The 26,220-nt window shown below is 36.7% G+C and overlaps 1 protein-coding gene across 1 annotated transcript in view; it reads right to left on the bottom strand.

Moving 5' to 3' along the window:
• The window catches only part of fng (Fringe glycosyltransferase), a 166,548-nt gene extending 141,128 nt beyond the window's left edge, over window positions 1-25,420 (bottom strand). Inside the window, exons 1-2 of the mRNA XM_081751440.1 lie at window positions 24,818-25,420; window positions 5,788-5,836 (exon numbers count right to left, since the gene is read on the bottom strand). Of these exons, the coding sequence (XP_081607566.1) occupies window positions 5,788-5,836; window positions 24,818-25,267 (499 nt within the window). The 5' untranslated portion in view covers window positions 25,268-25,420. The remainder of the gene's footprint in view (window positions 1-5,787; window positions 5,837-24,817) is intronic.
• Between the last annotated feature and the right edge of the window lie 800 nt (window positions 25,421-26,220).

The raw sequence follows: 26,220 nt of genomic DNA, 5'->3' as shown, positions 1-26,220 counted from the left end.
TTTACGTTTTAGTAACTTACAATAGGGGGGAAGGTAGTTTAAAGAGTTTGTTTATCTTTTGGATTGTTTAGAGTGAACTGCATTGTAATTGGTGGGATTGGCTGAGAATAGCCAATCAGATGTAAGGGATCTCAAAAGCTGTCTTTTATCATCGACTTTTTTTTTTTTTTCATTTTATTACTAGAGTCTTAGGAAGTCTAAAAAGTAGATAGTTAGCGAAACTCTTACATGTTTAACTTTTTCAAAATAAAATATATTACTGTGCTTAGTGAGTAATTAGATTTGAATCAAATTAAGTACAGAAAACAGAGCTTTAGAAGAAAGGGGATATTACAACTGGATTTTGAATAATTACATAGGAATGTACTTTTCATGGAAATATCTCTGTTGTCTCGTTAAATTATTTGATATGTTTTATGTCAAATCTAACTCAAAATTAAAATAAGTTTTATTTGCACTCACAGTAGAGAAAAAATATATTTGACGAACAGTATCACTGGCACGTACATATTTCATACCAAGGTTGTTCGGGCGCTAATAACGCCAGAGCAAACATATTTCACGAGATGGAATCATATCATCTTCCATCATCTCAATGTAAATGAATCGGTCGCTCATAGGACAGATAACAGTTCCTGTCGCTAATAGGACTGTCGCTTCTGGGACTAATTCATTAGAAACAAATAGACACTTCCGAAACGACTCGAATGGGTGTGAAGAAGAATGAAGAAAATTCACGGGATAAAACAGAAAAAATTGATTAATCTTACGCCAGGACAAAGAGATTGACACAGGGGAGTCATTTCAGACTTCGCTTGAAGGGGGAAGAGCACCACTAACTAAGACTTTTAGGTTTTGTTCTAGTATATTACTCGATAATCGATTAAAGTATATGTATTCCTCAAACTCTTGCGGGGGGTCAATTGCCCCCTCCTTTCCCCTAAACAACGACACTGGATTGATAAGTGATGAAGTGGAAGGGGAGATCTGAAATATGCAAAGAAAAAAGACAACAATAAATCCACTCTGCTGCACACAAATGAATGGCAAAAACAATTATATAATGTGTTCCAAGTAAAATATACTGTAAACTTTAACCTTGGTGATTTAAAGAATTTTGCTTTAAATTTTGTAATTGTTATGGTATAAAATTGCTTTAGGCACTTGGCAGGCCAACTGTAGAGTTATTTTTATTCACCACACGGAAACCAAAGCGTCGATTTATAAGCTACAAGCGAAACCCGTTCGTTCCAATTGGAAGCCTCCCTTTTCCTCCCATCTGAAGTCTGAACTTGACTCGTCTACATCGCATCGCATCGCATTGCAAGGCTAAACAACAGCTGCTGAGCAGACACCTGTTGCACACCTGCTCTCACTTCCGCCAGTTTCCCGCCCGCTATTTTCTCTCTCCACTCAATAGCGTTACCTTTGTTTAAAAAGAATTTTTCCCCCAAGTTCACTCAATCACCAACTCTTTCCATTTCGCTTAACTGTCTACTGTTCTTTTATAATTAATATACAAACGAACTTACAGTTAACCACTACAACAGTTAAATTATTGTTCTTGTTTACTGGTGCCAAAAAAGTTTTTGAAGCTAAATTACCCAGATTAAGTATAACGATGGGCATTCGAAGTCTTTTATTTCCCATAGGAGGGAAAAGGTATTGTTAAATTCGATGTTAGCGTTGCTTCAAGAGAGAGAAAATATTCTTATGATATTGTAATAAGATAAACAAAATAATGCGAAGTTCTTTCAGAAACTAATATAAAAGTAAAGTCAAATGTTAATAGTTCTAACTACTTCGGATATTTTTTCAATATGAAAGTGTCAAGAATACTACCTAGGTAGATAAAATATACATACAAATTATTTAATTAGAACGACCAAAAATTGCTAAACAATCCTGCTATAGGTGAACGATTAGCTTTCTCGATTTAAACTCGGGAACTTCCAAGGTTCAAATTTCATCGATGGCTATTCTGAGTACTAAGGTATTTCAGAGTATTTCCTCAGTACTATCAGGTGAATGCTAGAATGGTATACATTCAAAATATGTATCATCGTCAACGTTCTTTCCTCCCCCCCCCCCAAAAAAAATCTAATGTTTTATTATCAATCGGAAAACTACACTTGAAATCGGAAATAAAGTACAGTTGAAAACTTTTGTATAAGGGGACATACTCTTGCATAATATCAACTCATGCAATTTATTTGTGAAACCTGATTTCTGTAGAAGCGTATTTGTGTTGTTTACGTAACTCTCACATACAGTCGTTTATGCTCATGTCAAAGAGAAAAGAAGAAAATCCAGAGTTGGACTATTAGTACTAAACTAGATCACATGGGTTATGCCCCTACTGTGCTATGGTCGTGCTGTCGACCTCGTCATACTGCACCAGACGGCCGTCATATACATATACATACACACTGAGAAAAATCTGTTATACAGACAGCGGTATATTGTACAAATATACGGCATCCTTATGTTTACTACGAAAATCAGTACGGAACATACGTTATCCATATGCTACATACTTTACATCACGCTACATTAGAGACCTGCACGGGCCGAATTTTTCGGCCCGAGCCCAATCCAGCCCGAACGTACCTAGGCCCGGCCCAGCCCGGGCCCGAAAAGTTTTGAAGATTTTCGGCCCGAGCCCGGCCCGGCCCGATAAGCTTTTTAAAATTCTTGGCCCAAGCCCGGCCCGGGCCCGATAAATTTTAAAAGTTTTTGGCCCGACCCCGGCCCGATAATTTAAAAAAAAAAAAACTTAGCTCGAGCCCCAATCTTTCTCAAAATTTAGTACTAAATTTGACCTCACCCTCAGAAACATTTTCTAAACTCTGGTTCACAACCTCGCGCTTGCCTCCCGAATAGTACCATTGCCTCCTAGAACTTTGCCTGTCATCGAGAGAACAAAAATTCCATTCCCTGTAACAAAACTCTAACTTAATTGATTTTTAGCATAAAGTGTAGATGACAATATTGTTTAGCGACTGGCAAAACATTCCCACCCCTTCCTGTTATATTTTGAGTTCAGTGAAGGTCAAGGTCAGAGCTCAATTTACCGCATAATGCCTGCAATCCTCTATAGTGAAAGTGGAGCCGCTAAGCAACACAAACTGTAAATTGCTATTGCATTCTTTGTAACATTTTTCACGGGCACACTTCTTCAGCGTTTGGCTCTATTCCAATTATCGTTTAACGAAAGTCAATAATTATTAAAGAATTGCAGTTGATCGGCCCCAGCCCGGACCGACTTGAAGGGAAATCAGTGTCGGCCAGCCCAAGCCCGGCCCGGCCCAAAGAAATAACAGTGTCGGCCCGACCAAGCCCGGCCCGTCCCAAAGAAATGGCAGAGTCGGCCCGTCCAAGCCCGGCCCGCGGCCCGGGCCGAGCTTCGGGCCTCGGGCCTGGCCCGGCCCGTGCAGGTCTCTACGCTACATACTTACATGTTACATCATGCCGTTACAGGATGTATACTATCTAATAGTCTTCCTTATATTACACACTTTAGCTATATGTTGCATACGTCCATCTGTATGTGAGATTCTATATATAGTTCTTTCGTTCGTACAGAAAGTACGTTTATTCGAACACTTACACGTAAAGTACGTATAAAATATACTTTCTCAGTTATATGTTTGCTGTATGTTAAGTCCAAAAACTACAGGATTTACCATGTAACCTAGGATTTTACATACGCCACATATACGTATTTTTCCTCAATGCACAGACACGCACACAAAGACACAAAGAAAATGTATCTGGTTAACACAAGCTGGAGCACAGGAAAACAAGGGACACGACATTTTTCCGAGTCTTTAATTAAAACCGGACCACTGCCGAGAAGCCTGAAGTCCAAGGCACAGCCTATGGAATGGTCTCCAGAACAATCCCAATCACCTTAACCGATGATGGAAGGCACACTGCCTACAGGTGGAGTAGAGCATAGACTAAGTCTTTTACGATATTATGATACGACGATATGATATGACGTTTACATTTTATTAAGTTACAACAATAGTTGTTTTTGCGTAGTTAAAAATATTTTGGAAAAGTAGTAGATCGAATTTCATAATATTCTCGTTACCATGCGTAGTTATAACCAGTTATAGCTTTTGTTATCCAGATAGAAAAAGTTTTTGGACGGCTGTGGCATAGCAGCTCCGGTGGAGTATAGCCTTTACAATGTCCTGTGCAAAATCACAGTGTGGTGCTCGTCATAGTGATCCGAGGGCACGAAAAAAAAAATAATAATAATAACGAAGCTTTTCCTGTTTTCTGCCTGGGAAATGCTGAGATTTTTTAAAAAAATATTTCAATTTTAGTGTAGACAATATTACATCCTACAATATTGTGTCCTTGTTTTCTCATTAGAATAGGAAAAAAACAACATTTAATTACTGCATTCTGAAGGGAAAATAATTAACAATTAAGCATAAAGGAAAACTGGCCATTCTATAGGGTACAAAGGTGTAAATCGATGGAGGTTTTGCTACGAGGTGTTTTTTTTTTTTTAAGTAAGTACCGTTTTGAAATTCAGTCGCTCTAGTGCTGTGGTCGCCATCCCACATATGCGCGCTGTGTACCTATATCTGTTGGCAAGCCACAAACCTAAAATATTCGACTGCGTTTACGTATGTTGGTGAGTAATTAAAATCAGGATGGTAGCTAGTCCAAAAATGTAGGGGGGGCCGGCCGAAGTTACGGGGAGGGGGAGATCCAACCATATTATAGCTCTTCACCATATTATGGTTCATATGCAAGCCTACCGTGAAAATTTTAGGGGGGTCCGGCCCCCTAGATCCTCCTGGATACGGGCCTGGTTAACATGCTCCCTCCTATTGAGCATCCCGCTGACTGTGATTCGTTTTCTTCATGTTAATTAGCGTGAAAGCGGCTGAAATTCATCGCCAGATTAGTGAAGTATACGGAGAAAACGTTATGAACGATGGAATAGTGCGAAAATGGATTAGAACTTTGCTCATAAGAATATTCATCATGAGGAACGAAGTGAGCACTGAAAACTTGGTGCAGAAACGTAAAAGAGAACGGACGCTTTGCGATTTCGTCGTTATCTGATAAGTTTCCTCAAGTTTGAAGAAGTGTTGTCTGTGAAATCGTGATTCAACGTTTAAATTAACGAAAGTTGTGGTACACCAAAACATCAATCCTTATTATCTTAGAGGAACCCAAAGGTGACTTTGTTAAAAATTTCAGAATTTAAATCCCTTTCTATATTTTTCCTCGGTATAGCTTTATTTTGCTGCTTGCAATAGTTTCGTGTCGCACAAGTGATTGACTTTGGCATCCCCGTTCCGGAATATCACAATACGCTATTGCCACAAATCGGACTCCTAAGTTGTTACACCAATCACTATGATTTCCGCCAACTTGACTACTGGAGAAATGCTGCCTTCTCCCAGAACACTCTTCGTCTGTTACTCCGTTTAAATCAATTCGCTAGGGGTGGCCCTTCTAGCCGACCGCTGTCATAGCAAATTTTAGTGTAGCACGCAATTCTCCCAACCCGACACGTAAGTGTCTTTGTAAAGGTAATCGTTTATCGGGGAGGACAGTAATAATACTATACCCAGTAGTAACAACTATTTTAAAATTTGACGACTATATTTTTAGATAAATATTACTACTACTACTACTACTACTATTACTACTACTACTACTACTACTACTACTACTACTACTAATAATAATAATAATAATAATAATAATAATAATAATAATAATAATAATAATAATAATAATAATAAGTCTTACTTGTCCTTTCCTGGAATTCGGGATCATCTGAGTCGGTAAAGAACCATGTCTGAAAAAAGAAAGAAACAAATTACGAATCACGTATTAAATTTGCTGTTAGTAATCATTAAGGAACAAAAGGGAATTTATTTCTATATTGTGAAAGTACTCTAAACTTATACAAAAAAAAAAAAAGGATCAAATATACTATTTCCGATTTCAGTAAAAGGTTAAGGGTCGAGATAGGACTTATCCTTTGGTCGTTGAATTCATATTTTAAAAATCGTATCATATCTGGTATCATTTTTGTTCTATTAGATATCAATATTGAAACCGGAAATCTAAAACTTGTGCATATTAATCGACTAATATCTATTCAGTCCTTTTGCCAGAGGGGCAATATAGGATACAGTTTTAAAGTGGGATCTGGAATTACTGTAGTAGGGCTGAGGTGGCTCCGTGGTAGAGCGTTCACCTCTGGTGTATGGGGTCCTAGGTGCGATCCCAGATAGCGCCAAGTGGACTTTGTGGTGGTTTTCTCTTGGTTCTTCCGTTTCCTGCCAATTTCTTCATTCCATCATTTCATTCATTTCTCATCATTACCGTCTCCTTTAGCCCAACCAGCATAACGATGGGATGTAAAACTTAAAAGATTTCATTTCATTTCATTTTGTAATTACTTTAGTGCATTATTTCCCAATTGGTAGTCTCCTTGTTGACCTCTGGTAAGGTTCGTGGCATTCGGAAGATCTCCTCCAGGGAAACTTTCAATACCAAGGAAGAAAGTAGCACTGCAAAAATGCTGGTAACCCACGTTAAGCACAATCGGAAATATGGTCCAAAAGAAATTCTGTAGCGCCGGGAGGGAATTTTACTCCCATGCCCTGTCTGAAATCATCATTGCGCAGAGTTATTAATATCTCAAAATTTATAAGAGATGTAAGTAATGCAATGGACACTTTGTATTTATATACATGTGTATGTTGTATGTTGTATAACATGAATAAACATCTGTAATTTAACTGTTGTTACGCAGATATCAAAATTTAAAGACATGGGGTCCTTAGCTTCCTTTAAAAATCTAAAGGGGTCCACAACTCTGAAATGATCGGAAACCACAGCAGTGGTTTGATGTTCTCTAACGATAATTGAAGCCCGGACTTCATATACGAAAGGCACGCACTCTAACCACTAAATCTCAAATACGAAAATTTAGCCTAATTATTATTATCACTAACGTCATCTAGAAAATATTTCTCAATTTGGAATGAGATCTAATCCGATTTTTTTTTAAATGGTGTAGAAATGTAGAAGTCTGGTGTAGAAGTGTATTACAATGGCATATTGGAATTTCTATTTAAAGTGTATCGTTTACAGAAAGTTATGCATCGCTGCGGTGACTCAAATGGTAGAGCACTTTCCTCCTGTGTGTGGTGTCCGTGGTTTGATCCCAACCCGCACCAAGTCGGATTTGTGTTAAGCAAAAACCGTAAGCGTGAGGTTTCTGGGAGTCTTTCCGTTTCGTCCTACTTTCATCATTCAATCATTATCGTCCATCTTAGGATCACTGTCTTTATTAGCCTAGGTGCATAATCATGGGACGTTAAACTTTAATAAATGTAGGGGCCGCGGGCTCAGTGGTAGGGCACTCATCTCTAGTTCATGGAGTCCTTGGTTCGATCCCAGTTTGTGCCAAGTGGACTTTGTGATGGACAAACACCGTGTGCGTGGGTTTTCTTGGGGTTCTCCCGTTTCCTCCCACTTTTTCATTCCACCATTTCATTCATTTCTTATGATCATCGTCTCCTTTAGCCTAGGCGTGGGACGTAAAACTGAAAGATTTCGTTTTCATTTTTTAAGAAATGTAAAACTATTCATATTCAAATACATGCACCTTTTATACATGCAACCCACCTTCCTTTATTGAATTTTGGGAAGACTAATATTGAAGGATAAATACTTTCCCGATAAAAGTGTTCAAATCAATAGACAATATGACAGGGAGTAACATCCTTGGTAATATAATTATACCAATGACAAAGTAAAGCAAAATATTAGTTACAGATTGAATTATATGATTCTTTATTTGCAATTTTTTTATATTCAAATCTGATAAACAATTTACAACTGAGTTCAATTTCAGGTAATAATGTGGATCTTGGTAGTAATTTGTTGTATTTTGCTAGGTCAGAACTGTCTCACTTTTCTCTTTATACAATATCTGACAAAATTTGGTTACTTTTATGCTTGAATTAGGTGCTAACAGTTGGCAGCTGTAGCTTCAGATATCTCTAGCATTTAAACCTTATTTGGAAGGAAGATAATATTGCTATGTATATCGTTTACTGATTATGGATGACCTTCAAATGTATTCGAGTGCCTTTATCAAACCTCGAAACAATCAAATTCGTCCCGGCAAAAATATATGTGTTATCATGGAAGAGGATTCTTCCTTTTACTGAGACTCTCTGATACGGATATGAACAGTCTTCTTTTAGAACCAATGTTTTAGTAATCTCTTCCTAGCAGACAGGAATTATTCTCAGCTTATATGTATTTAGCACAGAAAACGCCGCAATTTGAAAATACATCTTCAATTTGATTCTAATTAATCCACGAGTTACAAGCAAAGTTTCGGTCTCAAGTTCGACTTCCGGTGGGGACACTTGGTCTGGAAGGTATAAATGCCTTTTCAAGCCAACCATCCTAAAGTGAGGTTTTTTCCTGGATTTTCCTCATTCACACCAGACAAGTTCCGCTTCCTTCCTTCATTTTCCCCACTTCCCCGGATAGTGTGATAGTCCACGGACGTCATTCCTCAATCGTGACGGACTATGTCTCATCGATGTCGTTATTGAGAGGTTTTACTGTATAAGATTACGTTGCCAGCGTCATAAACCTATTGTGTCTATGGGTCTTGGCATCTCTTCTTCATTCCTCTATCCTCAATTCAATAATAGTTTCACCATCATATTATCGTGGGCCTCTTTCAGCCAACGTGGCATTATAACACGAAAACCAAGACTTCCATTTTATCTTGAAGAACTTAAACCAACGAGCTGGCAATTTTAAGCTTGCAGGCAGGGGCGTACGCAGGGGGTGGGTCCTGGGGGTCCGGACCTCCCCAAATCCCGACTTTTTAATAAATGTAGTCTACTTTTAGGGGCAATTTTAGAAATGTTCATATAATTTAACCTCAAATTGTATTTGGGCCCCTTCGAAATGCTTTAAACCCCTCCCGAAATAAATTCTTGCGTACGTCTCTGCTTGCAGGGTTCAGTACATCCCTTGTTCAGTGTCGACGTTTCTGGTTATTTTTGATTGAAGTAGGTTCCCATTTGCCCTCACGACGTTAGGAAGAGCAAATAAAACAATTCCGTGTTTAATTATTAATAAAATTGCTTGTCATCAACTGAATGTTTGAAATTATGAAATGAAATTTCGAGTTTCTTATCCCTCGTTTATGACCTTTAAGCTAAAGGAGACGGGTGATTAATGAGTGTGAATGATTAATGAAATAATCGGCGGAATGAGAAGAAATGTGAGAATTACGAGAAAAAAACACGGCGACGATACTGTTCACCTCAAATTCACTTGACATAGGACCTTTCATACCAGAGGAGAGCACTCTATCACTGATTCGAAATAAAACTCCATTTGAATATGAAATATCAGTAACTTTGGCGTCACCCACAGTTCGATGCTTGTTATAGGGACATCACCACACGCTCGATCTTAGTCTACGTGAAGTGAAAGGTTGTTAAAATATTTTTATCTATCCATATTTTTTCCTGGTTGTTGTTGTAGTCCAAAACAAACGCTTGAATTGGTACCGTGGAAAGATTCACATGCAACTCCTTCCCTTTTTCCGTCCTTTTTTCTTTCTTTTCTTTTCTTTTCTTTTTTTTTTTTTTTTAAAGATTTTAGATTTCGCTCCTGCCTATACAAGGTAAAAAAAAATACACTTTACTTGCGAGTTCAGTGAATCTGTAGAATGATGTCTTAGCTGTCACCCATTCTGTCAGGAACCAATGGCAGAATTGTGAAAGGAGGTTACGGGAACAGTCATTTGAAATTCACACAGCTTCCTCGTTGGAGCAGAAGCAGACAAACTATCGCAGTGCCTTTACCTCACAGATATATACATACACGTTAACACTGTTATGGAAAAGTTTAATTATTGTTGTTATTGTTAAAATTGCTCTAGATATATACCAACAAAATGAGAAAATGCGAACAATATAGTAATTAAAAGTAGGTTAGCATATAAACATACACATTAAAATATATATAAAAAAATCCCTCAGTTATTAAGAACTTTTCCTTCCTGTGGGCAAAAAAGAAATTTCTAATTAAGATTTCAAAAGCTCCACCTAGATGATCTACATATACCTTTCTAGACATGTAGATTTATTTCTTGTGATAACCATCTCTTTTTATGCTGTAGACTGAGTTAAATAGGTGTATCCCAATTCATGCAAAATAATTAGACAAAATCTTAAGTCTATCCTTATTCTACCAAAATCCATATACTTAGAGGTAGTCCTAAATGAATTCTGTCAAATCAATTTCTTGTAGGCGAAATCGGAATATTTTTTTCTCGTTTTATAAACACTGGTTCTCAAGTTCTTAGCTCCTAAAAAGAATAGTTATATATATATATATATATATATATATATATATATATATATATATATATATATATATATATATATATATATATATATATATATAAAACTCAATCCTGTTTAACAATACAAATAAGATACTATCGGAGAATCGAACCCAGTAACAACCTATCCCTCTAGTAAACTACGTATTACACCCAAATTACACCACCCAATTACCATTCGCAAACCCACATAAATAGCAGCTAAAACAACACTCACATCCCTTCTTTGGCTGAGAACTAAATCACATAAAATTTTCTGGATATAAGAAAGGAAAGGGAAAATGCTATAATGCTCATTTCTTAATATATGTGCATGACACGTGAACCTAAAGTACCGGCAAGCTATACTGTTTTTTTTTTTTTTTTTTTTTTTCATTCAACGTTTGCGAAGCAAAAACTGGAAATGTTTTTATGTTACCCCGAAACATGTAGCTTCGTTTGAATCCCAAATTTGAAGGAATATCATCACCTTATGTCTCGAGTCAGACGATCGGGAAAGTCTGCTGCGGGCCCGCGGCGGACTCGCAGCAGACTCGCGCGGGCGTTATAGATCAACCAGTTCAGACGAGCGGGAAAGTCTGCTGCGGGCTTGCAACGAACTCGGGCGGGCGTCTCAGCCCAACCAGTTCACATAAACATAGAAAACAGCTCATTTTATTTTCAGATACAGATTTCTTCCATGTTTATTGATTTACGTAATATCGAAGAAAAGTTCTTTAGTTATTTTCACATGAGCAGCACTTCGTTTGATGAACTCTTAAGTGACATTTTAATAAATGATGACAATAAGTGATAAAATTAAAGCAGAAGATACTATCATACTTGCGATATCACCAATTGAAATGTTGGCTGTACATTAAGGTTAATTATGTTAACTAACTATCGTTTGTATGAATACAGAAAGTAAAACATTCGGGGACCTATTCATAAACATTGTCAGCTGTTATTAGCGGCCACTGGCGTGGTTTAACTGTTGCGTGACTAATTTCGATTTTTTTGACATACGTATGTTGGTGACTTTAAATTTAAAATGAGACACTTATTTCAGTGTTTTCGAATATTCCACTCCTAAGGAGGTTAAGAGGGAAGGGCATTTCAGTTATAGTAAAATTTCCCTTATTTGTTCACAAAGAGCTGAATATGAGGATTCAGTTAGAGGTGTAAAATTCGGAATGTAAACTCCTAAATAAAAACAATGGAGCACAGGTTTCAGCGTTTTAGGAAATCTTTCTCTTGAAGAGAAGGGAAGATTTCTATAGTAGTGGGGGTCCCGATTTTCCTTATTCAAACACATTATGATCTACAAGACATAGAAGCTCTGGAAAGCTTGTTTCATGCTGAAGAGAATGAACTATAAACCATGACTTTGCAATGAACAGTGTTGATTCAACAGCTATTTCACTGCGAGTCTACGATTTTCTTTATACTAACAGGGCCAATGGGCCTCAGGGACTTACTCGGTTGTCCGTGGCACCTATTTTTTGTGCACGAACATATCTTTGTTATGTTTATCGAATGGACTAGGTTTGATTCGGATGTCCGGATGACAGTCATGTCCGCTCCTTGTCAGTTTGTTTTTATTCCACATTTTCTTTTTTTATCTACTTAATTAAGTAATATCTATGTAAAAAAACAAAAAAAAAAAAAAAAAAAACGGTAAATCATAACCAGATCTCAGAAATCGCTGAGGGATTTTGTGAAGTGTGACCCTTACGAGAGAAGGGAAGTTGAGCTCCCTTTCATCAAGTCTGTCTTGTCAGATTTTAGAGCAGGTTTAGTGTTGCACTTTGGACAATTCTAATTACCAAACGGTACAGAAAGAGAGAAGAAATAGTTTATTTTTACAGACGAATCTATAAAACCATACAATTCTAGCTAAGTCTGGTATGTCTCAAGACACGCAAGTATCTGTTCTTAGAAAAAGAAATCCGTTCGTTCGGTCTTGCATTAAAAGTTAGAATAATGCAGGGTACCCAATAATTTTGTTTATTATATGTACTTTATAGTAGACAATTAACATACAAAATATTTTTTTCTTTTAAATAAGGATAGAAAATAATGCGGAGTACTGAATATTTGGTAAAAATAAAAGTTGTTGGAACCGGTAACCTGGGGTAAAAGTGGATCTGAAAGGTAGGAGGACGCATGATGTCACGCCTATCTTAACTCATTTTATTTTTTTAGGAAGTGGAGGGACGCCACAATTACTTTTGCAACTGGGGGAACGATACATCCCCGCATTCCCCATTCACTTTTATCCCTGCCAGTAACAGTTATTATTGTCAATGCTAACAAGCCCATAATTCTTGTCAAGAATTTTTCAATAGTACGAAAAACACTAGAACTACAGTTGATTAATTATATATAAATTATTTTTGAATTATTATGCAAATTATGAAAAAAATGTCAATGATTGCCAATTATCTTAATTCATAAGGAAAAATAGACCTTTATGTTATGTTGTTCTTACTTATACCAGTATTAGTGCGTATCTTCTCTAGCAGCAAGCTAAGGTGGTTTCAGTTCAAAAATGTTCAACATTCAACTCAGGGCTCGATATAAAGCAATGAACATAGGGGCAAATTCTCCCTCCACAATTCTCTTTGAACATAATTTTAAAGGAATTCAGGGGATTAAGGATTTAGATTTCTGGACTTTCGGCATCTAAGGCCATGTAGTTCTTCACGTTTTGAGGGATGACGTCCCTCGGTGAGCACCCAGTCCGGGGAAAGGGAAGGAAGAAAGGATTGGGGAAGGAAGGAAGCGGCCTGGGACCTATAAGTTAGGTACCACCCCAGCATTTGCCTGGTGTGAATAAGGAAAACCTCATTCAGAGTGGTTGGCCTGAAAAAGCGTTTTACACTTCATCGACCGAGTGCCCCCACCGGAAATCGAACCCGGGACCGCTCGCACCGAAGGCGAGAATGTTAGCGACTACGCTACGCGGGGCCACTTAAAGGAATTCAGTACAAGGTATAACAATAGTTCCAAAAGTATGTGGACGTTTATAGCTTGGTTAATATCTACAAAGTGCGCGCATTATTTGCAATTTAATAAAGACTAAATCAAAGTATGTTCGCATTCGGATTTTTTTTTTTCAGAGAGAAACTTCAAGTATAAAAACTATATAAAACCTCTCCTTATAGTAACTTTGTTAGATATGTACACGCAGAAGTACAATAACCATCAATCCGGAAGCATGACACGTATAATAACCTCATTTCCAATGTCAATGTTATTTTGTTAAAGAAAGAAAAGAAAACCCTTGAGAACTGGGATTTTGCACTTTTAACTTATTTCTATTCGACATGAACTCATGGAAGTTTAATTTCATGGTAAGCCCTCTTCTTAATTTAGCTCACGAACTTCTTTTCTCTAATGACACGACACATATTTTTTTTTTTTTTTTTACCGAAAGAGTTTTCCGTCTGGTATATACTCTCAAGTGGCTTTCCTTTCCTACCCTAAAGTATATAATAATAATAGAGAAAAAAAAAAATGGAGCCAAGAACAGCACAGCGCACAGACTGATCGGAGTTCCCACTTGGCTCAGCTCCCCTGGGTCGTGGGAACCGTCTGGTTGCTGCCAGTTAACAATCTGCCCCATGTCATCGCCACGTGACCTTGCACTGGTGTCGTACTCTACAGCGAGGGAGGAAGATCAAAGGGCAACTGGGAGAGTTACAGCTATACAAGGTGCATTCGGGATAAACAGCAGCTTCTATCTTACTTTTTATCATACATACAAGATTGAAACGTTGCAGCATCAGCGCTGACGGTGCTACAACCTCAATGGCTTCTTTCACAGGACAAAGTACCAGAGAAAACTTGACTGACATCCGCTACCAAATGGCTGATCCAGCAACAAAAACGGGAGATGGATTCGATGGCAACGCAACAATAAGAACAAAAAAAAGTACTTACTATCTTTCATATCTCGTATGATTTCATGATGGAGAAGCATTGTTATATGCGCAGTACAATTGCTGGTTCAAATGTCACATTGTGGAGGGTCTTCTTCCCACTGTTGTAAGCCTCTTAAGGAGCTAAGGGTGGGCAGAATACATCGTTAACTATCCTTCTTGATAATAAATATATTGTAATATTTTTTCCATTCAATTAGAAACGTCAACCTTTTGAGTAACTTTACGCATGCTTTGAATTAGATTCATTTTTCCCCACACATTGGACAACGAACACAAACACCTGGTTGATATCCCGACAACAATTAATTGGAATCATGAATATGTTATGATTTTTTTTTTAAATGATTTCTCCATTTATTCATCCAAAGGATTAATCTTTCTCAGCTTTCAAAGTACCATATGAACATTTGTCCAGTGTAAAAAGAATGTAACAGACATTCAGAAATAGTTATTTGACATGAACTGGACCATAACCGAGTTCTGTTTGAACATATCAGTCACGACGGCAGCCACGGCACTGGAAATCACTTTCTGACGAAAAGCATCAACCAATGATGAAAATATCTCACACCGATTTACGTTGTCAATGTTTCATAAGACTAGAAAAGTCCTTCAGCTGTGTAGAAAGCTTGAAGAGTCAAAGATTTAAAAGAAGAAGAAGAAAAAGGCGAATTATTAATATAAAACAAGTTCTTATAATTTATCTTGAATCTTTAAAACTGGAAATTGCAACATTTTAGAAGATAAATGGTAGCCGACTAATGCCAAAGAGGGGCTAAACGTGAGTTAACTAAGAAACAATCAAAGCAATAGGAATTTAGTTACGATTTGCATGGAAACCTTAAGATTTTTATGGAGGATAACTAAAATGCCCGCAACAACCTTAGTATAATTTTATATATATATGAAAGTAACTATGTTCTTGACTTCTCACCGCTTCAACCACCAAACCGATCTCGATCAAATTTTGAACGTCGATAAGGTTCGAGCCTGGGATTGTTTTTATCATTTCACTCTGATGATACAACGTAGGGAAGGAAAAATATATTGAAAATAAATAAAAGTTAATAATTCTTGAACAAGGAGACCGATCTCGATCAAATTTGTAACATAGATGAGGTTCGTGCCTGGGATGTTTTTTTTTTTTTTTTTTTTTTTTTTTTTTTATCATTTCACTTTGACGACGTGCAACTTAACTGAGGTGGAAGTGGGAAGATATTTAAAAAGAACCCAAACTGACCCATATTAGTGTCGAATCCATATTTTTCGGGGTCGCTGAGATGAACAATGACTCCTCCGATGCCGTTTAAATCCAAATTCAGCCCCGTAACTTTGGGGTGAGGGAGTCTAGAGCTCGGTTGTAAAAGGTGATAACCCACATATCACAAAATCCATTTCATAAAGATAGGCCCCTGACTTGGCGGTGCTGCCGTGACGTCCAGTCAAAACTTATATTACATTGTCGTACCTCGTTGGAATTGTTGGAATGTTGTCTTTTCAATACTTAAGACATACAAATTTTCTTTGTACTGTGTAGTGAGAAAAAAATAGAAATTAATGAAAAAGTGCGTATTTTTTCGTACTTTTTTGGTAAATCAATGTTTATAGGACTATATCTCGGAAAGGAGATAACATGAAATAATTTCCTGTGCACCATATGTAGATGCATATGTTACCTGTAAGTTCTGAAAATTTCATCACTCAACACGTAGTAATTTTCTTGTTATTCAGTAAAAAGTGAGACATCATTATCTCTGAATTGCTGCGGTGTATTAACAATCTTAAAAAACTTTTAGAAAGATCTTAAAGTAGCTTTTTCAACCAAACTGTTTTGACTTGTTTTAAAAGATAAATAATCACAAATATGACATTATGATTTTCTCAGCTTTGCGCCCTTCGCTATCGCAGTTTATACGGAGTGCTACGTTGCCACATTTTCCTGGCGCGTATACACTCTCAGACGGACGGGTATTTAAACTTGTCACGCACACTGTCCGGCACTTTTTAGAGATATTTTTAAAATTTTATCTCCACAGATTTTAAACCAATTTCTTAGAAATTAACAGGATATACAGAAAATGTGCCAAATGTTCAAAATTAGAAAAGCGAACTCTTATTTTATTTGGATTTGCATGTGATGGTCTTCGAAAATTTGTTGCTTTTTATCAGTTTTTCACTTACTGCACGCAGTACAAAATACACTTGCACAGAAACAAATACAAGCATAAACTTTATTATATGATACAACCTTAGTTGATATGTAATATTGAGTTTACACTTCACAGAAAATCTGTTCCACCACTTGACAGACATACTAATAGCTCTTGCGTAGTTGATTTGTAAAACCGCGTAAAGCTGGCTTCCGTACAAGGCTTATGTGAATAATTAGTGTAAAAATTTCCTTGTTTTTAATTAAAGTAACACGCTTTCATTTAGAAAACAAAGATTTTTGTTTTAGTATTTTTTTCTTTTTCTCAATCTGCTGTTTTGCGTATTGATTCATAACTTTTACTACTATTCCTGGGAGAAGCTCATGTAGTTTGGATTCCACGTTAATCAGTAGGTCGACGTCTCATATAGCCTCACTGCTGAACAAGACGTTCAACTCAAAATCAATTCAACTTTTTTTTTTTTACTATAAAACTTCATCGGTAAAAACAGCTGAAACACTTTATATGCGGAATACTCTGTAGATAGCCCAGCATTTTGATCAATTTCCGGGATACCACTAAACAGGGGTATGCATTTACTTGAATTTTATCGCTCCAAGCTACATCAGAATCTGTCTTTGAATAAGAACGACACTTTTTTTCTCTCTTTCCCGGCGCAGCCTCAGGTTCACTTGAAACAGAGTTACTATCTTGTTCACTCCCGAATACGCCACTGAGCACAGAATAATCAATGCCATTACTATTCATTACTAACTCATAACCGTCTGAGTCGGAGTCATTCATCAGTTCTGCAATTTCATTATCCCTAAAAAATTTGTCTCTTCTTTTTGTAATACCACCGCTCGTAAAGGAATATCCATATATATATATATAATCAAAAGCCACGACATATACTAAGGAAAATATAAATGCCTATTCGTCCGTCTCATTGCAATGAACCCATATGGTGTGAGTGCATGTCTAAGTTTTTGACGCCTACGAACCGAAGGGAAGTGTTGAAGACGTAATCAGTGCAACGTGATTAGACCCAAATACAGCCCTCGTCACCTACTCATTGCTTTGTTTTTTTTTTTTTTTTCGTTGAAAGAAAACAAAGGACCCATTCTGTGTTATTGTACATTCGGCAGGGGAATTGATCGCAGAACTTAAGTGAACACGTGATTGCCAAGGATACATTTCTTTTTAACCTTTAACATGTTCGTAAGCTGGAAAGTGTGTATACTGATACAGGATCTTGAGGTAGAAATGGAGCCATTGTTAATAAGTATACAGGAAGATAACAGGAGCAGCGATGAGTCAACAAACCCATTACGAAAGTGAATGAAGTAAATAGATGAGTTTTCGGATGTTTTACTTCAACGTTTTATTTCGATTAAATTGAGATGTGTAATGCATTATTATTATTTTTATGATGTTGTGAAAGGTTATAATAAATACTTTTTCCTATTACATTCTTATGAAGTAAGCTTCGCGCTACAAACTTCCTGAACGCGACAACACTGCACGACAGCGTTGCCGCACTTCCACTTACTGTATGCTGTTTCTTCATATAAGCGCGGGGAATTTAAAGATTGGGCTGCAACATGGCTCACCGCTTAACGCAGAGAACATGTTGAAGTAAAAAAAAAAAATTAAAAAAATAAATACTCTACCAACTAAACCTTTTTATGTTAATAGTTTCAAATATTTGGAACACTAGACTTCCAAATTTTCGAACAGTGTTTTGTACGTTTCTCTAACTACCATGGTAAAGGAGATCAGAGCGTCGTACATTTGTTTTAATTACACAAAAAGTATCAAGTGATGAAAATTGAACTTTTCACAACTTACAGTTAATGGATGCATCTACATATTGTGCACAGGAAATTATTTCACGTGATCTCTTTTCTGAGATATAGTCCTCTAAACATTGATCTACCAAAAAAGTACGAAAAAATACGCACTTTTTCATTAATTTTTATTTTTTTCTCACTACATAGTACAGAGAAAATTTTTATGTCTTAAGTATTGAAAAGACAACATTTCAGCAATTCCAACGAGGTACGGCAATGCAATATAAGTTTTGACTGAACGTCACGGCAGCACCACGAAGTCAGGGGCCTATCTTTATGAAATGGATAGTAGTTCTGTGAATGAACAAGGCGGCAAGCCTCTTCTCCGTCTGTTCAAGGTGAAACATTTTTGATTTTCACATATAGATGGTAAGAAAAGGCACGGTGACATGCTGCTCTGGGAAATCTTACGCACGTATAAGGTGACAACCTATAGTTCATTCACGGAACTAAAATTTTCCTGGTATGTGGGTTATCACCTTCTACATCTGAGGTCTATATATAAAAATTACCAACATTGACCAATATTAGTGTCGAATCCATAGTTTTCGGGGTCGATGAGATGAACAATGACCCCTCCGATGCCGTTTAAATCAAATTCAGCCAATAATAGTAATATTTAATTTTTACTGACATTTTTACCAAACACATGACATAAGGAGTTGTGCATTTAAAGTTTTTTATTTCAATCCAGGGAAGTGGATAATAATAATAATAATAATAATAATAATAATAATAATAATAATAATAATAATAATAATAATAATAATAAAGTTATGTTTCACATTCTGAAACCACGGTAGACTTCCATACTATGGAAGTCAATACCGAAATATTAAAACTAGGCGTAGTAGGTCTACGTATAACCATTAGTTGTACGAACTGGAGATGATCAGTGGTGGAATTGATTCTTGGGACACTAAAGCCACATTAAAAAGCAATTTCTAGCTCTCTCTTACCGTTTTGGATATTTAAAAGTTAATATTCAAACTGAAAATGAGAGTACATTTTCATAACTTCCGGTTGCTAGAGGAATGAAGTAACAAAGCAAACATATTTTAGCAGTACTGAATCCATACGTATCAAGAAACTGCTTCTCGCTACTTATTACCGTTCTTCGTCTAGGGCGATCAACGGTGAAACCAGAAATGGACTATTTCTAGGGCTTCATTGTTGTATAAAGAGCTAGAACAGATGATAGAACTTGTTCTTGGAACGATGCATAAGAAAAAAAAACAATGCTCGGTCTCTTACTGTTCTTGCTCTGTGAAAATTAATGTTGAAACCAGATATGGCGTGGGTCAATGAAAACTTGACCCATCACCCACTGACCCACCACCCACGGTTACCCGCCACGACTTACTTGAATCACTACCCACAATGCCCCTACACTCACGTGACACACTCTGACCCACTACTCACCGTGGCCCATCATGACCCACCACTCACTAAAACCCATAGTCACCAACCCTGACCACGTCCTCCTCTCTACTGACTAAATAAAGAGTTCACAATTGTAATAAAACAAGGTTCTGAAAATATACGGTCAATCGCTCAAGCACCGCTCTGTTACTAGACCGCTGAATCGAACCTTTACGATAAAAAATGGTAAAGTGTTTGTCAGGGGCCGTATAACGATGAATTTCAATTTATAATATAAAATTATTTCCTTGTTGAATTACAGATACTTTTCAGTGGAAACTAAGATAAAATTTAAAAGTCTCAAATCAAGGTAAAGTAAAGAAAAAAATAAAATAAAACAGTGTAAAATTCGACTGTGTCTCGAAAGCCAAGTAGTAAGTCCTATTATTATTATCACAATTACAAATATCAATATCCAAAAGTTCAAAAGCGTTCTACTGCTAAGCCACTGTGCCCCCGACTTAACTACCTGTCGATATTTCTTACCGTTCTTGCTCTGATTATCTGTCAACAGACAGATAGACAGATATAGCAGTTTTATAGGAGTTTATTCATAACAGTTTGGAAGTATAATACTACTACTACTACTACTACTACTACTACTACTAATAATAATAATAATAATAATAATATTAATAATAATAATAATAATAATAATAATAATAATAATAATAATAACAATAATAAATTTTAGGATATAACTCTGCTTCTTAAACCTCTTCTCACTTATTCAACATTAAATCCCTCAGGGGGGCAAAGAGGTACAGTGGTAAAACACTCACTTCTGGTGTGAGAATTCCCTGGTCTGATCTCAGGAAATGTGAGTTATTGATGCATATCGTGTACGTGAGTTTTCCTGAGATTCTCCCGTTTCCTTACACATTCTCATCCCACCTTTCCTTTAATAATCATTCACTTCCATTAGTCACCCGTCTCCTTAAGCTTACAGGGATAACGTAGGACGTAAAACTGAGGGAAAAAATCGTTTTCTTTTACAAAATTCCTTGTCCAAGTGCACTTGTGACAAGATTTGGTTGGTAGGAGATACAAGATGAAGACATTTCTATAATTATTCTACGCATGTGTCATAAATTAAATTTGAACCCATTTACCGTTAACATTCCGCCTTTAGTATTTTAATTACACGCATAAAAGAGAGAAAAAATGCATCTACAAATGAAGGATTGCAATTGAGATTTCATTCTGTGCCTCAATCAAGTTTTTCTTTCTCATTTGTTAACGGGATTATGTAATACACGAGACTGCTGTCTATTAAAACTAGAAATAAGATTTATGAGAAGTACTTTAAAATTTCGAAAGTAATTCCCCGTATGTGCTCGAATACAAATAATATTAAAAAATTCAACTTTTACCTTTCAAAGAAAACTAACTACAAGTAAAAGTCCATATAGAGGACTGAGTTTCTCTGAGAAGTAGAAGTGAAGTGTAATGAACTGTTCACAAAATGATAGCTATCCAAAAATCTATAGTCAATACAATTTACAAATCTCTTGAACTTTATAATAGCTGCATAACTATAATAATAATAATGACTTTCCGTGGCATTACGTTCCATGAAGTCCAGATGCCCGCCAGATGCTGCACTTTCAACTGTGACTTCTTCTGTGAGACACGTCTCGCATCATCTTCCAGCAGCATTTTTTATGAAGACACTAGAGCTCGCCACTTCTCAATTCTAGTTCGGCTTCATATGTCGGTCAATTTTCAAAAATGACATCAGAATTGGATCCAGGATCTTATTCTAAATATTGGTAGACTGTTTAAGTTCTCACGTGTTTAATGCCTTATGTAGTGTATAAAAAAAAGTTCTCATCAGTATTAACGTATCCTTAAATGGTAGACCTCCACAAATTCAGAGGTGACGGGCGGGTTGCATATCTGCCAAGGCGCTTCATCCTTGAACGAAGTTCGAGAACTGCTGCTGCCACGAAACAAGAATCTTCATAATTGTAAATGATATTCGTATATTCGTGTCATGAATCAAGATCTTGATACCATGCAAATGCAGAACTTCAAGTCAAGAGTATTGCCTCTTGTTTTGTTCTGAAGGTGGTGCGGTGTGCGATTGACTTTTGCAAGTATTTTTATAAGACGTATTATTCAACCATGGAATTTCTTTCCGAAATAATAAAAGATTTTTGTTTGTTCACCTGGAGTTTACCACAAATTCCAACCCATTGTGCTGTCACTACAAACCGAATCCAGGTCTTCAGAACCAAAAGGGACGAAAACAATAACCATATAGCCACGAGAGTTTCTCTAAAATAGGTTAATTATGCTCTACAAGTATGTTCCACAGATTAAAGAAAAAATTGTAAACGGAAGCGACCATTTAAAAAATGGGGAATGAGGGGAGCGGAAGAGCAAGCTCCCGTCGCTTGGAATTGCACCAGAATCCTTTGCACCGTTGCTAAGCGTTCCATGTCCCACTTTGCAAATGGTGGGTGCCATTCTCCCTCGTTCAGTATTTCATAACAGTACATAGGCCTATGTAAGACTAAATTGTTGACGATTTTTAAAAATCGGGTATTCTTTATTTTCCCTTTCCTACTATTATAGGGTAGTTGAGCTCCCTTGTAGCTTAATGTTTAACAAATGGGGTAAGCACCTTTGGCGCTAAAGACACGAGTTCGATTCCCACTAGGAGCTCATGTGGATGATATTCCACGCTAAGCAGTAGATCCACGTCTCATATAGCCTCGCTGTTAAAAGGAACGCTAAAAACTCTAATCCATAAATGGGGTCGCGGTGGCTCAGTGGTAAAGCGTTCATCTTTGGCGCGTTGGTTCTCTCGGGAATCTGTTTCCTTCCACTTCAGTCATTCTCCATTATCATCACCATCTCCCTTGAGATGTTAAACTTAAAAAAAAATCTAATCCATCTATCCATTAGAGAGGCGTTTCTCAACCGCTGTGTCGCGAATATATGTCAAATGTGTCGCGAGATTTTTAATGTCTTCTAAGATCTTCCGCACAGACATTATCTCTAGATGAAAATAAAAATGTATCGCCAATCGACTTGCATTTCTGACGGTAACATTTCTTTCTCATATTCCTGCTTGAAAGTCGTAAGTTTAATTTACGTTAATATGATTCCATTCAAGAATCTTAACGTAATTTGCTTGGGATTTGTATCTCACAGTTGTTCCATTGAAAAAATTGTATTATATGTATTTTTATGTTTGCTTTCTTGCATCTAGAGAAAAAATTACATGCAGGGGTGCTCGAAAGTTTGAAATGTACTTTAGTGTGCCCTAAAGAAAAAAAGGTTGAGAAACGCTGCATTAGAGGATTGTGTATGAGACATAAGTGAGATAGTCTTATTCGCAAAAGGTGCCGTGATTGTTTTTTTTCTTTTTCTTTCTTTTTTCTTTTTTTTCTTTTACCTATTTCGCTTTCGTCAAGAGCCGCCACTGAAAAGAGCGTAACTTCATAACTATGTGCAAGACATTTCAATATTTTCACTTGAACTTAAAGTCTTGAACAGCTAAAGACAGCTCACACTTCTGTCATTTGTTGTCTATACATAAATGCTTAAAAAAAAGTGGTTTCCTAAGACTTTGAACAAGACTACTTGAAAAAAAAAATGGCCATAAAAGCAATATATCTCGTATTACACGCCCAACATATACTCATTTTCCTAGCGATATTTTTAATACACTCTAGAAAATAACATGCAATCTTCAGACGAGGAGGGGATTTTCCCCTCATTCTCCCGTCAAGAATCCTCTCGTTTGCTATCAGCCGACTGCAAGAAGTTTGGCAACTCAGCGATAAATAAATAGACATCTTCTTGTTATTGTGTGAATTACCGGCAGGATTGGCGGAGAAAATCTCCATTTGTAAACTAATATAATGTTTTCCAATATAACAAATGAAAATTATAGATGAAGTTTTGTATAAGGTATACATGGTGCGGTGTATATGTAGTTTTCTACACAAAAATAATTTTGAAAGTGTTTGCGTTGCGGGCCTTATAGCTTTGCACTTCCTTTTTCAAGATACTTTAGTATTGAAGCAAAATATATTTATTTGTTCATTCTATTATCCTTCTAAAATACAGGAACTTAATTTTAATCCAAATAAGAGCTGTCCAGACATGAACTATATAGCTAAATACCACTCTCCACTTTGGTCGAAATGTTCAGTCTCGCGGGCCGCAGGTTGAGCACCTTCGATCTAAAGGGTGAGACAAATCAAAGGGGAATCATCTGATTTCTCCCAATATTGTTATTATTTTTTTAAAAAAAAACTATAATAATAGGAGTTTGTAGATTGACGTGTGTTTCCAATGGTTTTCTCTCTTTGGAAATTTAAAACCTGATACTCGCTTCCCTTCTGTTCCATGAATTATAAACGGAGAGAAAATAGTTTTGATGGAAACATGTGGATTCAGAAATGTGCGTCAGCTGTGTATCGTTCAGAATTCCCGCGCATAAGAAAGTCAGCGACGAGAACTTGAATAGTCCGTCTATATGAATTTATTCGTCAGAATAAGTTCGTTTGTACTTTCTTTTTTTTTCTTTCGCATATAATTAATTTAAAAATGCAGTAATTTAAAACAAAAAAATAATAAAGAATTTTTAAATTATTCTATGGATTAAACAGACAAAAGAAAATTGGAAGTGAGAGGTGTTTCTTTAAAGATAAAATCGTAAGTCATTAAAGATCAACACTTTTCTCGCTGACAGTACCAAAACTGACACTCATTTTTACGACCTTTGACATTTCTACACTTCTAAATTAGTGCACTTTTTAATTACTCTAAAATCTAAACTGCTCCATAAGTCTATTTTTTTTTCTTTTATCCTACCTACCTCCTGACTTTTTTGTTTGTTTTCTTTTAAACATTTCAACTTAATATGTATTATTAACAACAAATAAATAAATAAAATTGTTTTAAATAATTTTAAAGTTAACGTGAAACATTTTTTTAATGAAAGAAAAAGAGAAACGTGTGACTACATCGTAGATAACATTTAAGACTGGAATTTTTAAAAAAACTCACCTGTTCTTTTGCTAATGCAAACCATGTCTTCAAAATAACATCAAGTCTTGATTGATGAAAATTTTTCGTTGTCTTAACACTAATGAAAATATCTTCAAGGGTCGTGGTTGGTTTTGTAGTTGCTGTCACTAACACTGTCGGACTCGGCACAAAATTACCGTTTATCGGATATAGATTGGAGTTTATCACTAAGTTATTTTCATAATCTTCTTTGGGAACGTCAGGTATAGATCTTGGAACTCGTTCTTGCCAGCCCCAATCACTGAACCTGCTAGTCCGGCCTAACACGGCGCTGATGAACCTTGGAAGTCCACTGCTGCTATTGTGGTCTTGCTGCCCTGACATTCGATACAACAGAAGCGTTGTGTATACTGTAGTTACAGCAATAGTTGTTGCTTGTAACACACGCTTCAGTCGCATTCTCATTGTGCCAGGGGCATCGCTCCTCATTATCTTCAATCCACTGACAACTACATGGTCTACACCACTGCTCTGCTCACATCACTCACTCACATCGAAGTTCCAACTGTTTATACTACAAGATCGCACGACGACAGCCCTCATTGCAATAGTCTCTTTCCCCGCGCATCTCTCCTCCACAACCCAAACACTTGCTGGAGCAACAGTTGGGTGAACAACTAGCACCATCTGACGTCGTTTTGAGAAAAGTCTTCAGGTAGACAAGAGTGGGAAGATATTTCTTGCGGTTTCTTAGGCGCCCTCTCTTATCGCTTATCACACTTCTTTCACCTTATCTTCGATGTAATTCTTAGCGTAGTACTGCAGGTGTTTTGAAAGCTAACATATAACAGTGCACAGTGGCGTATTTATGGGGGGGGGGGCTATCGGGCTCAAGCCCCCTGAAATAAATTTGTTAGTTTTTCGCATTCCACGTGCAACAATAATCCTTCTTAGCATTTCTAAGAATTTCATTGACTTTCCATTTTCTTATGGTCTTTGTTCAAAAATAATACTGTATTCGTCAAATTTTATTCCATGTAAGAACTACGTTCTTTTTTTCTTTCGTTCGTTCATCCTATTCTTCTATTTCTTTTTCTTAGTTGTTACTTTCTTTCGTTTCTCCTATCATACTTCCGACCATTGTTAGTTATGATTCAAATCGGCAGTCGTCTCCACACCAATTTGCATGGATATCAACATAATAGGACTTACTATGGCAAAGGAATATTTACATGTTTAGTTACAAAGGAAGGTAAATGTTTGAATTAAAGAAAATCAAGGGGGGGATAAGTAACCCGGGTCACTGCTAAATTTTTCACGCGCCGCGTGGACTTTGTGGTGGACAAACACCGTGCTCGTGGGTTTTCTCGGAGTTCTCCCGTTTCCTCCCACTTTCTTCATTCCACCATTTCACTCATCTCTCATCATCACCGTCTCCTTTA

The sequence above is a fragment of the Thermobia domestica genome, chromosome 3, assembly GCF_964235325.1.
Source record: "Thermobia domestica chromosome 3, izTheDome1.hap1.1, whole genome shotgun sequence".
In the NCBI taxonomy this organism is placed as follows: domain Eukaryota; kingdom Metazoa; phylum Arthropoda; class Insecta; order Zygentoma; family Lepismatidae; genus Thermobia; species Thermobia domestica.
Note: the sequence above shows the minus strand (reverse complement) of the source record. Positions and strands in the feature narration are given on the sequence as shown.